At 51.0% G+C, this 15,110-nt stretch overlaps 1 protein-coding gene across 15 annotated transcripts in view; it reads left to right on the top strand.

The window, feature by feature from the left end:
* The window catches only part of AFDN (afadin, adherens junction formation factor), a 113,585-nt gene that overhangs the window by 50,581 nt on the left and 47,894 nt on the right, over positions 1-15,110 (top strand). For 11 of the 15 annotated variants that reach the window (XM_061428561.1, XM_061428563.1, XM_061428559.1 and 8 more), the window contains exons 8-11: positions 997-1,164; positions 8,756-8,850; positions 9,489-9,751; positions 14,188-14,257. In XM_061428561.1, the coding sequence (XP_061284545.1) occupies positions 997-1,164; positions 8,756-8,850; positions 9,489-9,751; positions 14,188-14,257 (596 nt within the window). Of the gene's footprint in view, positions 1-996; positions 1,165-3,395; positions 3,891-8,755; positions 8,851-9,488; positions 9,752-14,187; positions 14,258-15,110 lie in introns of those variants that run through there. The other 4 variants (XM_061428571.1, XM_061428572.1, XM_061428573.1 and 1 more) reach the window with 2 other exon arrangements.

The following is a 15,110-nucleotide window of genomic DNA, read 5'->3' on the forward strand; positions in this document are numbered from 1 at the left end:
GTTCATGAGGGGTTGGCACCTGTTGGCACCTGGTTCCTTCCCTGCTGACCAGACGGACTGGTGACGTTTGGACAGGCTTGTGGTAATAGGGAAGATAACCTTCAACCCTGAATACTGTCTAATCCTCTAGTCATTTTGTATAAGGAATCCGGACTTTCCACCACTCAGACAATTTCTCCTGATTATTTCAGAGCGGTGAGGGCATAAAGGTGCATTTTTGACGAGAGAACAGTTTTCTTGCTTTCAGAAATACTTCTGAAGCTCGCTGTTGCTCAGTGAAGGGCCTTGGTGTTGACAAAGACGTGAAAACCTGGCATATTTGAATGTAGATTGGTACTTTCAAATGTACACTTGCTTCGTACTTTTTCTGGACGATATGAAGTTAAACTTTATTAAAGTCAAATTGATCTTAATTGTGATTTAATTCAATTGAATTAAGAATATTTGTGTGTATGTATTAATGTGCGTCTGTGTTACTACATGTGTGTATGGACATATTGATCATAGGGTTGTTTGCCAATAGAAGCATTTATTCTGAAATATGTTGTTTTCAAGCATATAACATGTTTGCATGATTGTTAATTTAAAATGCTTTGGGGAAATTGCTTACAAGAGTTTTCAAGAACACAAAGTTAAATTGCGTGAGCTTTTCTTAATTATGCCTTGGGCAGTGGTGTGCAATCCTAAGTTGCTTCAGTTGTGTCCAACTCTTTGCGCCCCTGTGGACTGTAGTCCCCCAGGCTCCTCTGTCCCTGGGATTCTCCAGGAAGAATACTGGAGTGGGTTGCTGTTTACTCCTCCAGGGGATCTTCCCAGCCCAGGGATCAAACCAGGTCTCCTGCATCTCCCGTATTGGCAGGTGGATTCTTTACCACTGGAGTCACCCTGGGAGATGTTAAATTGCATTTTCCTGAAGAACCTTGGGCAGCTGATGGTCGATCAGCTGTCCATCGACATTCACTTGAGTTGGTTGATAATTTACAGTTTCTATTCTAGGGATTTTAGTCTTTCAGTTGAAGAGGAGGCCACCAGACCACATCCCAAAGAAAAGTAAGAAGCACACGGACGGGAAGCCCCTGCAGGGGAAGGAGAGAGCCGATGGGTCGGCCTACGGCTCCGCCCTGCCCCCCGAGAAGCTGCCCTACCTCGTGGAGCTGAGCCCGGGTGAGCAGGGCCACGCTGGGCGTGCTGCGCTTTGTGGTGAACCTTACTCGGATAGACTTTCTTTTGGTTGACATCCTTTTTTTTTTTTTTTTAAAAGACCATTTATTTATTTATTTTTTAAAGTAGCCATCATAAGACGGTATTTATTAAAAAACCCTTAAGATCATAGGGTATGTATATTCATGCATAAGAATAAACTTAACATGCACAAAAATGGATATTGAAAAACAAAATCTTAAATAGTGAATACAGAGAGTTTTTGAGATGTTTAAATGATCTACTCCCTTTAAAAAATTTTTTTCCAAAAATAACCTTGTAAAATACTTTAGCTACTAAAAATCAGGAAACTGAGACATACTTTTCTCAGGACAGATTTTCTAGAGGCTGATGTGTGTGTATGTGTTACACTGTTGCTCAGTGTATGAATCTCCTAAAGGATATCTGTAAAGTCAGCTGTATATCCAAGAAGTCCATGCGTAAGAGGAAGGGTATGTGCGTAGTTTTAAATGACAATAGACTCAGTGTATATCAGGTCAGCCTTCTAATAGACTAAGTGTACCTTCAGGTCAGCCTTCTAATAGACTAAGTGTACATTCGGGTCAGCCTTCTAGACTGTGTGTTTGTTGTGCTCTCTTAAGCTAAAGCTGTTGTTACAAGTTAGTCATCAGGCAGAGAAATATATTGACTTTCCTAAAATGTCTTATGCACACACATTGTTATACAATGTACTTAATCTGCTTACATACTTGATACGTGTGTGACACGTGTATCGTTCTCATTCAGCTGAACTGCGTCATTTCTGTTTATTTGGTTAAAATGGTGCCCTGTGACCTGTACCGTAAAATGCTATCAAGACCAGAGTCGACCCTCCCACCCAGAGTTTCTTTTAAATGAAGCTTAGTAAGTAATCCTACAAAAGGTTAGCTAGAAGCAAACTGTTACGGAGATAGCCTGTGGATCCTTGGGCAGGAAGTATGTTTTGCTCTTTGATTCCTGAGTATTCATTTTTGCTTACAAAATTATGGCTCACTAATGATGGGCGTGGTCCCTGTGGTGCAGGGTGTCCTCTGGGTGGTGTGGTGTTGATACAGGTAAAATGGCTGCTGTTTTGACTGACTGTAGTTTATAGTCTGTGGCCCTGTGCTGCAGGCAGTAACTTCTATGTCTGAAGTTTTTTTTAAAATTGATTAGCTGTTTGTGGGGAAATGTGAGTATTGCTCTGTCTCTGAGTTCTCTGGCTGAAAAGTTCATGGATGCTTTGGTTTGGAAACCTGGCGTGTCTGGCGTCTGGACACTTTGGTTTGGAAACCTGGCGTGTCTGGCGTCTGGGTGTGAGGGTTGGTGCTCAGACGTGTGCAGCAGTGCATGGTGGCTGGGAGATGGCAGTTGGTTTTGAAACTTAGTCTTTGGGTCTTGGGTCTGTCCTTAAAAATTCTGCATTACGTGCTGGAAATTAATGATTATTTTCTTTCTCCCAAACCAAAATGTTTGAAAATAGTATTAGCCCATAGAGACTTCATACACAGCAGCTGACATAGGGTAGTTTTGAAATGCAGACCAGCAAGCTGACTTGGGTGGTGGCAGGGCAGGTGACGAGTGCTTCCCAAGTGCTTCTTAGGTGGCGGCGCTGCTCTGGGCCTTGGAGGTGGAGCAGCAAAAAGTCAGATTAAACCCCCGACCTTGGGACTCATGTTTCGGCGAGAAGTGCTGTTTTGACTGCTGATCTCACACTTAGCGTCTCCCAGGCTATAAACTGTGTAGAGCTGTTCCGCGGGCGTAGAGGGACAGAGGGTGGGTCCTGCGCAGATGCCAGTTGTGTCCTGCTTGCCACCAGACGCTGGCGGCGTGCATCACACACTTGTTAGTGCCCCGGCCTCTGCTACCTCCAGTCAGGGTCGCAGAGCTGCCGCCAAAGCCTGGGCAGCGGGTGCAGAGGGGCCAGAGGTCTCGCTGTCCTCCTGCGATTTGCGGTCTCAGTCTGAGTGGGTGGGCATTGTGCGCCCAGGGCTTTGCCGCCCTGCCAGGTGCGGGGCCGCGGGGGAGCCTCTCTGCTCATGGAGGCCGCACTCGGGGGTCACAGAGGCAGGCCCAGTGCCTGCCACGGGCTTCTCACCCCAGAGCCGTCCACCCCAGAGCCCCCTGGCCTGCCGGTGTGGCTGCAGCGCTCCGAGCACGGTCTGCAGGCGGAGTGAGAGGGTGTTTGCCACCCGCCGCTGGGTGGCAGGTCGGGGGTGAGGACCGCGTGGCTGCACGTCAGCCAGCACGTGTCCTCGGTGGGGGCGGGGGGGACTGAGGCCCGCAGGTGTTGTCCAGGCTTCTGAGACGTGGGTACACGCTTCCACTGTCTTTTGGAGGGACAGGGGTAGCGAGTCATGTTATTCTTTGGGTGGAAGCGATCGCCTCCTCCCAGCAGGGTGGGGGTCTCCCTGCGCTGGACTAACTGCTGCCCGCCTCGGGCACTCACCTGTTGTCTCAGTGTCTCCCTAACAGTGGGCCTCGGTCTCTCACACTCGCGCCGCGTGGAGCACGCTGCCGTGTCCGCGCCCCGGGCTCGGGTGGCGCGCTTTTCCCGCGCACGGTCGCCCCTGCAGCTTACCCTCTCTGTCTCCCCCCACGCCTTCTGCACGGCCTCTGTCCTGCTGCGGCCTTCACCTGGGGGCCGTGCATGACTCCGACCCCAGGGAGAAGGAACCACTCGGCCTGCTACAGCTCTCATGCTTCCGAAGGTAACGCTGTGCTTCCTACTGCTTTCTTAACCAGAGCACTGACCGCCTCGCGGGCAGAACAATGTGGACTGACCACATGCGTGATGTGTTCATTGTTCAATTAATATAACGCTTCCTAAGAGTTTAATGTCCTTTCATTTTATACCTATCTAGTAATTGTTCCATATCCAGAATTCATTTAAGAGAAGCTTGTTTTGCAGACATTTCCAGTTCCTTTGTTCAGGATAAGTCTTAAGTGAGAATTTGGAGTGAAGAAGGAAGAGACTGGTTTTCTTGACCTTCAACTCCCTCTCCCCCAAGACAATCAAGAAGAGGGGCGAGGCAGGGGAGGAGGAGATGGACGGGGAACAGACAGCCTGAGACCCAGGCCCAGAGAGAGAGGGCCTGGGCTGAGAGGTGGGGCATGGTGCGTGGGGAGGGCCACGTGTGTGATGCCCCAGGAGGCTGCAGAGGAGGAGCCGGCCGGCCAGTGGTGCCACTCACCCCTGGCCCCTGGTGGGGCTCTCACTGGTGTCTGGACCGGATGCAGGGTGTCTTAGGGCTGTCCTCGTTCTCCCGGTTGAAACTCATCTCTTGTCAGCAGAGCTGTGCTTTCTTACTTGGGGTTTGTTTCTCAAGTTTTGTGCAGTAGAGTCTATCTTAGATAGTACATGGAATTATTTCTTTGGTCTGTTTTTACATTTTAAATGTCATTTTTTGCATGTCGAATGTAATAGTCAAATACGTTCTTGTATAGAAAGCTTATTCAGCTTGTAGCATCTTATATTGGTTTGTTGAACTTTGTCCAAACTGATCATACAGGTTTTCATCAGATATTAGCCAAACTTGGAGTTTGGGGGGGGTTTGTTCATTTTTTAAAGAAAAATAGAAACAATTGGTGTTTACCACCTGTGCTGTGTGCTGCGTTTAGTTGCCCAGTTGTGTCCAGCTCTGTGGGACCCCACGGACTGTAGCCCTCCAGGCTCCCCTGTCCGTGGGATTCTCCAGGCAAGAACACTGGAGTGGGTTGCCATGCCCTCCTCCAGGGGATCTTCCTGACCCAGAGATCAAACCCAGTATGTATCACCTACTTTGATGTAATACATAAATAGAGTCTTAGACATGTTTCAGTTGTTATTTTATTCCTGAAAAGGACTCTAATGTCTTCCTGTGTTTTTTAATTTCATACTGTAAAATAATGGAACAGTAGAGAATACATTTCTTTTTTTACCTGGCATGTACCAAAAATACACATGATACAGCCATCGACTTCACTGAAGTGTCCTTAGTTTTTGTTTGAGGAGACAGTTTTTTGGATTTTTTTTCTAATAGAGTTAGTGAAAATATTCTCTCGATAGTCATGTTTCAGTAAGATTCACATTTCTTTTTTGTTGATGTCTTAACTGTTCTCTTGGTTTGTTGAAGTGTGAGCTCTCTGGGCACGTGACCATCATCCACTTCCTCACTGTGCATCTCCGGCGTGCAGCACGGCGCCGGGGCCGTGCTTGCGGTCAGCTGTCCTTAGGTGCGCGAGTCCCCTCCCTCCATCCACGCAGGGTGGCTGGCAGGACCCCAGCCGCTTCGTCCAGCCGGCCGCCGGCGGCGGTTGGGGCAGAGGCGGAGCTGGCTGTGTGGAAGTGCTGCCGGCTGAGAATGCAGGCGCCCTTGGGCCCTCTCTCAGGATGTGCTCAGAGCGGTCTCTGGGAGCGCTGGAGAAAGCCGCAGCAGACCAGCGTGCAGGGCAGAGTGCTAGGCGTGGGGGCGTGCTGGCAGAGTTGGCAGATGAAATTAAGGGTGAGTTTCAGAGGAAACGCCGGTTAGTCAGGTGTTGGACGTCTGACCGGGTTTTGTGCAGCTTGTTCGGGAGCCCCGAGTGGGTCTCTGACAGGTGTGTGAGCGCCGGAGACGCTGGGCGTCAGGTTGCCCCATCCACTAAAGGCAGACGCTGCAGGTTTGCTTCTGGGCGGAGGTGGGGATGTTTCACCTGGACTTGTTGTGCCTTTTGAGTTTTGAACCATATGATTGTGTTGCATACCTGTTTGACTCGACGGAAGTGAGTTTGAGCAAACTCCAGGAGATGGTGAAGGACAGGGATGCCTGGCGTGCTGCAGTCTATGGGGTCGCGAAGAGTCGGACGAGACTGAACAACAACACATATTTTTAAGGCAAAAGTGCAAAATTAAAGAAAAACTTTGAAAACCTCTGGGAGAAGCTCTGGTGCGTGTGGTCGGTTCCTCAAGAGGACTTACTCCGCCTTTGGGCCACGCCAGAGCTGCGTGGCTTGAAGGGAGAAGGGTGCTCCCGCCCTCCGGGCAGAAGCAGTGTTTACAGGAGGGGACGCAGCAGGGATTGTGTGACACAGCGGTTGTGGTGTGTGTCCGGCCCCTGAGATGACTGCTTTTGCTGAGGAGAGGGGCGCGGACCCACGAGGAGAAGTCGGCTCCTTGCACATTCCTTGCCTCCATTTCCGTTTCTCCCCATGGCCCCTCGGCTCCCTTCTGTCTCCGGCATCTGTGGCCCCCACTCCGGGTACTCTGGACACACCTGTAAAGGTGTCTCTCTCTCGTGTTACTCCTGGGGAGCAGTGAGGAAGGAGGGGCTTGAAAGGTGGTTTCTGTCCGTCTGTCGGCAGGTTTCTGCTACAGGGAAGTGGTGAGAAAGGAGAGGATGGGGAAGTCTGTAGCGCTCCCTTTCTTGCTGCTGCTGCTAAGTCGCTTCAGTCGTGTTCGACTCTGTACAACCCCGTGGACTGCAGCCCCCCAGGCGTCTCCGCCTGCTACAGGGAAGTGGTGAGAAAGGAGAGGATGGGGAAGTCTGTAGCGCTCCCTTTCTTGCTGCTGCTGCTAAGTCGCTTCAGTCGTGTTCGACTCTGTGCAACCCCGTGGACTGCAGCCCCCCAGGAGTCTCTGCCCGTGGGATTCTCCAGGCGAGAGCACTGGAGTGGGTTGCTATTTCCTTCTCCAATGCGTGAAACTGAAAAGTGAAAGTGAAGTCGCTCAGTCGTGTCCGACTGATAGTGACCCCGTGGACTGCAGCCCACCAGGCTCCTCCGCCCGTGGGATTCTCCAGGCGAGAGCACTGGAGTGGGTGCCATCGCCTTCTCCTTTCTTGTTATGTTTCTAAATTCGTGGCTGTAAATGTTGATGTAAAAAAAAGTTTGTATTATCAGGTTATTAGCTCACAAGATGCCCTTCAGAAGCATTTAGAATTTCAGAAGAAAGCATCTGTGCATTTTTCTGTCACCGCTAAACACATTTTTCATGTTCTTCTGTTGTTTTTTTTTTTTAAACATTGTAATTGAGACAATTGTTCTGGACCACTAATTTGCTTCTTTTGCTTTCTTTATGATTCATTAGTGTAATTCTGTGTGGCCACACTGCAGTATTCTGTTCTCTCCATTTTTAGTTAGTAGCCACTCCCTGTTAACCGGTCCCAGTTTACGGGATGCACACTGTGGACCACGGTCTGTGCTGAGGGCCAGGTGTAAAGAGACCATTTTAGACGCCCTTCTGCGCCGGAGCCCAGGGGTGGGGGTGTGAGGAAGCGGCTGCTTCGGGGGCACAGCACAGCTGACGATGCCTCTCAGCTCGGACTGACCCCAGGGCTGCCCGAGGTGTTGAAAGGCAGCAGAGTAACACGCCCCCGGCAGGTCTGACGGAACTGGCCTGTCCAGGAAGGCCCCACATGATGGATGCCCTGTTCTGAGTCAGTACTTGGAGGTGAAACAGAAAGGCTCAGACGAGGCTTCCGCTGCGGCCGCCTCCCACCGGGATGCCCCGTGTGGGCTTTGTTCGAGGCGAAGTCTATGGAGCCTGGCTCGGTCTCTTCACCCGATCTCAGAATTGCTGCAGTAGCTCGCAGATAGGAAACCTGCCATCAGCCTGCTGCTTTGTGCACTCACAAGTTAGCGACCGTGCTGACGGCTTGCGTGCCCTGCTCCCGGTGTTGGTCTGCGAGAGTTGGGACCATCCTCTGTGTGCTCTGGCGGGCCCATCTCCGACCCCTCAGTGAGCGAGCGTCCCTGACCCCTTGGTGAGTGGGTCTGAAGTCATCGAGCCTCCGGTGCGGCGGGGACCCTTGAGGCTGCTGTCCGGGCCGGGATCGCGTCCTGATGCGGCCGTGTCGGGGCTGAGGCCCGTCCCCGCCTGGGCACCAGGGCTGGGGTCAGAGTGGCCTGCGCTAGCTGGGATGTAGTGGGGGGTAAGTGTCCGGGCCTCAGTGGGCAGGGGTCTCAGCGCATGTGGTCCCCCTCCCCCTCCTGCTCTACCCCCAGGCAACCCCATCAGGTCAGAGAAGTTCATGCACAGCCAGGGGGAACGTCTCGCGGCTCCAGGAAGTTTAAAATGACACAGAAAGCTCCAGTCTCTGTTTGTGTTTCTCCCCAGTTGCGCTCCATGGAGGTGGGCGCCTCACCGCAGTTCCTACTGGGACTCGGCGCGGTGGCGGCCGGTGGGTGGCGTGGGGCCGCCTCCTCGGGTCTGCCCCTGGACCTGGGAGAGGGCTCGCGTTTCCCCGCGGGCTGTGTGCAGGGCACATGGGGCAACGGCCAGTCTGGAGGCGCCCGATCTCCTCCCTGGTCTTCATTCAGGACCAGATGGGTCCAGTACCATGTGGTCAGGAGGTGTTTTTTATGCAGTAAGCAAGGTTAGTAGGAAGGTTGGTGTTAGTACCTTGTAGTGTAATAAGCAGAAACTGATACGTTCGTGTCTTCGTTTGCATTTTGTGCACCCAGTTAAACTGCAGGATGTAAACCTGGGGAGTTCTTTGAAAAGAAACCCTGAGAACTGAGTGGTTGTCTTTTCAAGGATTGCCCGTTTGCTTGTTTCAAATCACGTGGCGAGAGCCTTGTGATTTGACTCGCAGTGAAGCCTGTTCTCCTCCCGCAGACGGTTCTGACTCCAGAGACAAGCCAAAGCTCTACCGCCTTCAGCTCAGCGTCACGGAGGTGGGGACCGAGAAGTTCGAGGACAGCTCCATCCAGGTGCGCGGGCGGTGGGCGGGGCCGGGGCGGGGCCGTAGAGAGCAGATTGACGGGTGGCGTGAGCGTCGGTCCTCCAGCCCCTCAGGGCCCTGGCCTGCTCGCTTTTCCCCGGGACATGGGGCTGCTTTTATAGAGTGCTTCAGTAGACAGTACAGGCAAGCGCATCACCGGGGCCCACACGCAACGGGAGGCAGGCATCACTCCCGCTCGGCGCGGCGCTCGGGCTAGACTGGGCCAGGTCCTGGGTGTCTGTGAGTGAGGACGTTCGCCCCTCGCCTCTTGGGGCTGAGCTTGGCAGGCCGCGCTCTCTCTGCCCTCATTTCTCAGCTTGGAGCCACGGGGCCGAGGACCCGTGTCCGTCTCCTTCTCCATCCTCCCCACAGCAGAGCACTCCAGTGATCCGTCCGGATAGATCCATTATCATCTCATAAGCATGCAAGCTCCTGGAAGCTAAAAATAAAAGTTACCTTGACAGTGTTTATTACTTTTTTGCTATTGAGGGAAGTTCCCTGAAAGCACCAAAGATCCAGAATTTATTAGGTTGTATTTATTATGAAAGGGGGACTCCAGAATCTTAAAATTCAGTTTTAAATGCTCTATGCTTGATGGAAGTTCCTTGGATTTTCCTTCCTTCCCAGTTGTTTGGTTCAGGCATTCAGCCCCATCACTGTGACCTCACGAATATGGACGGGGTGGTCACGGTCACGCCGAGAAGCATGGACGCTGAGACCTACGTGGATGGGCAGCGCATCTCGGAGACCACGATGCTGCAGAGCGGGATGAAGGTGCAGTTCGGGGCGTCCCACGTGTTCAAGTTCGTGGACCCCAGCCAGGACCACACGCTCCCCAAGAGATCCGTGGACGGGGGCCTGACTGTGAAGGGCCCCAGACATAAGTCTGGGTAAGAGCACTGGTGCCTTTGAGAATTCTGGAGAGTGTGATCACGCCAGAGCAGATGTGAGTTAGCCGTGGACTGTGTTTTATTGTCTTCTAATTTCTAAAAATTCAGAATTCACCATCTGTGGTTCAGGTTGGGTTTGGGTTCGTTTCAGAGAAGAAGGAAGGAAGGTCTTGACTTCGTCTTGAAATTGGAAGTTGTGGCTGGTTTTTTAAATTCTTTTTAAATTTTGTCTTTTAGCTGATACTTTAAAGCCATACTTTGAGTTACAGTGTTCTGAATCTAGGTAACTAGGTTTTTGTTGGGTTTTGTTGCAACGTATGTACCATTTCTGTTCCTAGTGATAAAACACGGTCTTTTTTTAAAGGAACGTAAAGTGTTGTGGCTCCACCTAGTGCCTCTCTGAGGACCTGCGACACGGGCCTGTGGCAGGAAAGGAAACGCTTACTGTCTGCAGGCTGGGAGGAAGACGCCCTCTCTGACGGTGACTGTTGTTAGCGAGTGTGCTGGCCCAGGGCTTTACTGCCGGTGTTCAGGCTGGTGGGCGTGGGTCTCGGGCCAGCAGGTGCGCAGCCTGCCCCGTGGTGTCGCAGGCCTGCCCTGGAGCCTCCCGGGCCGCGTGCTTCCAGCCGTGCCTGGGTTGTCTCCTGGCGGCTCCTCGGCGGGGGATCCAGCCTCTGCCTGCCCTCTCCTCGCCACGCCTCTTGTCTGCCGCTGGGCTTACTTCTAGGCTTTGTGCCGTCTCTCTTCTGATGGTGTTCGTCGTAGCATCACTGTCACGAGCAGTTCTGTTAGCCGTCTGTGCCCCCGTCAGAGTCAGTCTCAGTCTTGCTAGGATGTGCGTGCGTCTGAGAGCTCGGCCTCCTGCTGCTGTTCCGGCACAGAGGGTCCTGCTTTGCGGGGCTGCAGTGTCTAGTCCAGTCCAGTCACATCTCTGGGTGAGCCGAGACCGTGTCGGCGTGGTGCCACTGTGAAACTCGGTCTCTAGTATCTTTCTCCTGCAAAACGAGTGGGAACCGCTTAGTAGTTGGTTACACCGGTACCTCTGTGCACATCCGTACCTAGGGCAGACTTCTCACTGTTATAGAGATGAGTGTTGTTCTAACATTAAACTGTTACGTAAACTTCTAGGTAAGTAACTTGTGTTTTCTTTTTTACACACATCTCTGTATACCTTTAAAACGAGACATAATCCCCATGCCAGTGCAGGTGTGGGGCGTGGACTCAGCATTTGCACACACGTGAGGTGGTCACAGTGCGTGTAGGTGCTGTCCTCGCCATCAGAGGTACAGGAGTTCTTTCCTTGGGATGAGAACACTCAGGACTGCTCTCTTAATGACCACTGAACTCTGGTTCCTGCGCTGTGCGTTACCCCCTCCCTCTACCCACAAACCTCTGCCTCTGGTCACCACCGGTATGTTTGTATCTATGACCTTGGTGTTTTTGTTACTACTTTTAATAAGATTTTTTAAAATTTATTTTTAATTGAAGGATAATTGTGTTACAATGTTGTATTGGTTTCTGCCACACATCAGTGTGAATCAGCCGTGGGTGTGCGTGTCCACTCCCTCGGGAGCCTCCCCCCACCCCTCTACCTTGTCATGGAGCGCCGGGCTTGCGCTCCCTGATTCACACAGCAGGTTCGAACCGGCTGCCCGCTTCCCCTTTGCTGATGCGCGTGTTTCTGTGCCAACTCGTCCCCCCTCTCCTTCCCCTCCCGTGTCCACAGGTCTGTTCGCTGTGTCTGCGTCTCCGTTGCTGCCCTGCAGATAGGTTCATCAGCACCATCTTTCTAGATTCTCTATGTGTGTGTTTTAATATACTGTTGTTTGACTTGCCACTTCACTCTGTACAGTGGGCTCTAGCTTTATTTACCGCAGTAGCACTGACTCAGAACGCAGCCCGTTTGTGGCTGAGTGACGCCCCACTGCATCTGTACGCCACAGCGCTCTGTTCATCTGTCCGTGTCAGCCAGGTGGTTTCCATGTCCCAGCCATGAACGTCGAGGCACCTGTGTCTTTTCAGTTTTTATCTCCTCAGGATATATGCTCAGTAGTGGGATTGTTGGGCCATGGGCTAGTTTTATTCCTAGTTTTTTTTTTTTTAAGGAATCTCCATCAGTTTACATTCCCACCAACAGTGCAGAAGGGTTCTCTTTCCTCCCCCGCCCCCAGCGTTTGTTGTTTGCAGAGTTTTTGAAGACGGCCATTCCAGTCAGTGAGGTGACGCCTCTTTGTGGTTTTGGTTTGCATTTCTCTAATAAAGAGTGAGGTTGAGCATCTTTTCACGTGTTTAATAGCCATCTGCATGTCTTCATTGGAGAAATGTGTATCCATCCACTTTTTCATTGGGTTTTTTTTTTTGTCCTGGTGTAGAGCTGCATGAGCTGCTTGTATATTTTGGAGATTAATCCTTAGTCAGCTGTTTCATTTGCTATTATTTTCTCCCATTCTGAGGGTTATCTTTTCACTGTGTTTATAGATTCCTTTGCTGTGTAAAAGCTTTTAAGTTTAATTAGGTCCCACTTGTTTATTTTTGTTTTTATTTCCATTCCTCTAGGACATGGGTCACAGAGGATCTTGCTGTGATTTATGTCAAAGAGTGTTCTGCCTGTGTTTTCCTCTCAGTTTTATAGTTTCTGGTCTTACATTGAGTAGAATGGACATTTTAGCTGTATTAATTTTTCCAGTCCCTGAACACAAAATATCTAGTATCTTCCATTTATCTGTGTCTTCTTCCATTTCTGTGACGAATGTCTTAAAGTTTTCAGTGTATTTGTTTTTTACTTTCTTAGTTAAATTTAGGTGTTCTATTCTTTTTGATGCAATTATAAATTGGAATTGTTTTTCTAATCCCTCTGATACTGTTACTAGTGTGTAGAAACAACGTTTTTTTTGGCTCTGTTGTCTTCCTTGCAGCACACGGGTTTCCTTAGTTGCAGCACACAGGGGCTTCTGTAGTTGTGGGACACGGCTTAGTTGCCCCGCAGCATTGCCCAACCAAGAACTGAACCCACACACCACATGCATTGGAAGGCAGCCTCTTCACCACCGGGCCACCAGGGGGGTCCCATACATGGCTGTTGAGTTTTGTCGAACCTTGTGTGTGTGTTGAGATGATCATGTGGTTTTTACCCTTCCTTTTTGTTAACGTGGTGTACCACGTGGATCGACTTGTGAGTGTTGAACCACCTGGCTTTGCTGGGATCGGTCACCATTATCTTGGTGAGTGAGCATCTCACTATTTTGTTGAATTGGGCCTGCTGATGTTTTGTTGAAATGTTTGCGTCTGTGCTCAGTGGGAACGTTGGCTTGAAAGTCTCTTTTCTTGTGGTGTCCCTGTCTTGTTTTTGGCATCAGGGTGATGATGGCTCATAAAATGAGTTTGAAAGTGTCCCCCCACCCTCTTCTATGTCTTGGAATCGTTTGAGCATTTGTGTTAACTCTTCTTTAAATGTTTGGTAGAACTCATCAGTGAAGCCATCTGGTCCTGGACTTTAGTTTTTTGGGAGGCCTTTGATTACTGATTCACTCTCCTTTGCAGTGATTAATCTGTTCAGATTTTCTGTTTCTTCATGCTTTAGTCTCGCAAGATTTTGTTTCTGGAGATTTACCCTTTTCTTCTGGGTTGCCCAGTTGGGGCGTTGCTGTTCGTAGTGGTGTGTTCTGATGTGTCCCTGTGTGTTGCCTGTAGTATCTTTTCTTTCATTTCCAGTTGACTTGAGTCCTCTCTCTTTTTTTCTCGGTCAGTCTAGCTGGAGGTTTGTTTTGCTCATCTTTTAAAGGAACCATCTCTTATGATCGTTTCTGTTGTCTTTTTAGTCCCTGTTTCATTTATTTACACTTGGGCTTCATTTGCTGTTCTTATTCTGGTTCCTCAAAGGGTGCATGATGTGTGTGTGTTCTTAGCTGCAGACTCGGGGTCTCTGTCTTCAGAGCCTTGGTGGTGGGGCACCCCAGGACGCCACAGTTGGTGTTGATGATGTGTGTGGGTGATCGGTCTGGCGCTGTGTCGATGGCCGCGTGCTCGTCACCTGCACCCCTGAGCTCCATGCCGTTGTGGGCTCTGCCGTCAGAGTCATGGCAGAGTCACTGTGCAATTGTTCACATGCCCAGCATGCAGTGCAAACGGGCCCATGCTACACTGGGAAATTAAGAAACTCGCACAATGGATGAGCTCCTTTTCTTCTTTATGCTTCTTTTCAATTTTGTGTTCCTAGTTTTAAAAACTGATCTTGAGAGCGTTCAGTACATGTTGGAAAAAACAGCTCATAAAGTCAGTATGGTTTTTTTTTATTCGTTAGATTCATATTCTGATAGTAAAGTGATTTCTTGAAGATCTTTGCACACTGGGTTATTTAACAATTTGTACTATTAAGAGAGTGCCTCTGATCATTTGAGAGCTATTAATTCTGTGGCTGTTTTGTTTTATCTCAACAGAATTGTTCAGGAGACAACTTTTGATTTAGGAGGAGACGTTCACAGTGGAATGGCCTTACCAGCGAGCAAGGTGGGTGCTTGTCCGTCACCGATAGGACCGTGTCCACGTGGCAGGGCGGCAGTGGAGAACCGCTGACACGCGCAGGGAAGCGTGGTGCGGGCTTTGTGGGGCCTGTGTGCGGGCACCCTGTCTCTTGCGGTCCGCGGGAGCAGCCGCAGAGGCCAGGAGCTCGTGCTTTCTCTCCAAGCAGTGTGTCCCAGGCTTGTCCTCTAGGACCAGACTCCTCGCTCAGATCAGGTCACCCCAGAGGTCACGGCTGCTGCGCTTGTGACCTCAGCCTGGTCCCAGCTCCTGGCCGCCCCTCCTCTCCGCGGGTACCGCACTTGCCCGGGACCCTCCTCTCCTGCACTGTGCTTGCTCTGGGTAGCGGCCCGCCACCAAGGAGAGGCCGCCCGCCCCCGACCTGGGCCTGAGACGGCAGCTGTTTCTCTCTCTGTAGTTGCTGTCTTGCCGCTGGTTCCTGGGGTGGGTTGGTTGGTGGCTGGGACATGCGGTCTCTCCGCTTCCCTGTCACTGCTCTGTAACATAAAAATCGTACTACATGCTGTTCACCACATGCGGGAAAGTGTCTTCAGAGCAGGCTGTGCAGCCTCGTCTGGGGCGATACGAGGAGTGGGCGGTGCGCTTCGCGCCGTGTAGGTCACTCCCTGCTTGGCGGGCTCCGCGCCTGCGCTCAGTATCCACACGGAGGGGCACTGAGAAGTCTGGCAGAGAGTTTTGCTGCCGTGAACTTTGCACCTGACTGTATTGGTCTGTTCTGATGGTTCTCTGAGCGTCGGTCGCCATCCCCACCGGCCATAGGCTGCTGGCAGTGGGCACTGCTTGGAGGGGCTTCTGTGTCCCACGTGGGTTGCTGTGTGGG

This window comes from Bos javanicus, chromosome 9 (assembly GCF_032452875.1).
Source record: "Bos javanicus breed banteng chromosome 9, ARS-OSU_banteng_1.0, whole genome shotgun sequence".
NCBI classification, from domain to species: Eukaryota; Metazoa; Chordata; class Mammalia; order Artiodactyla; family Bovidae; genus Bos; species Bos javanicus.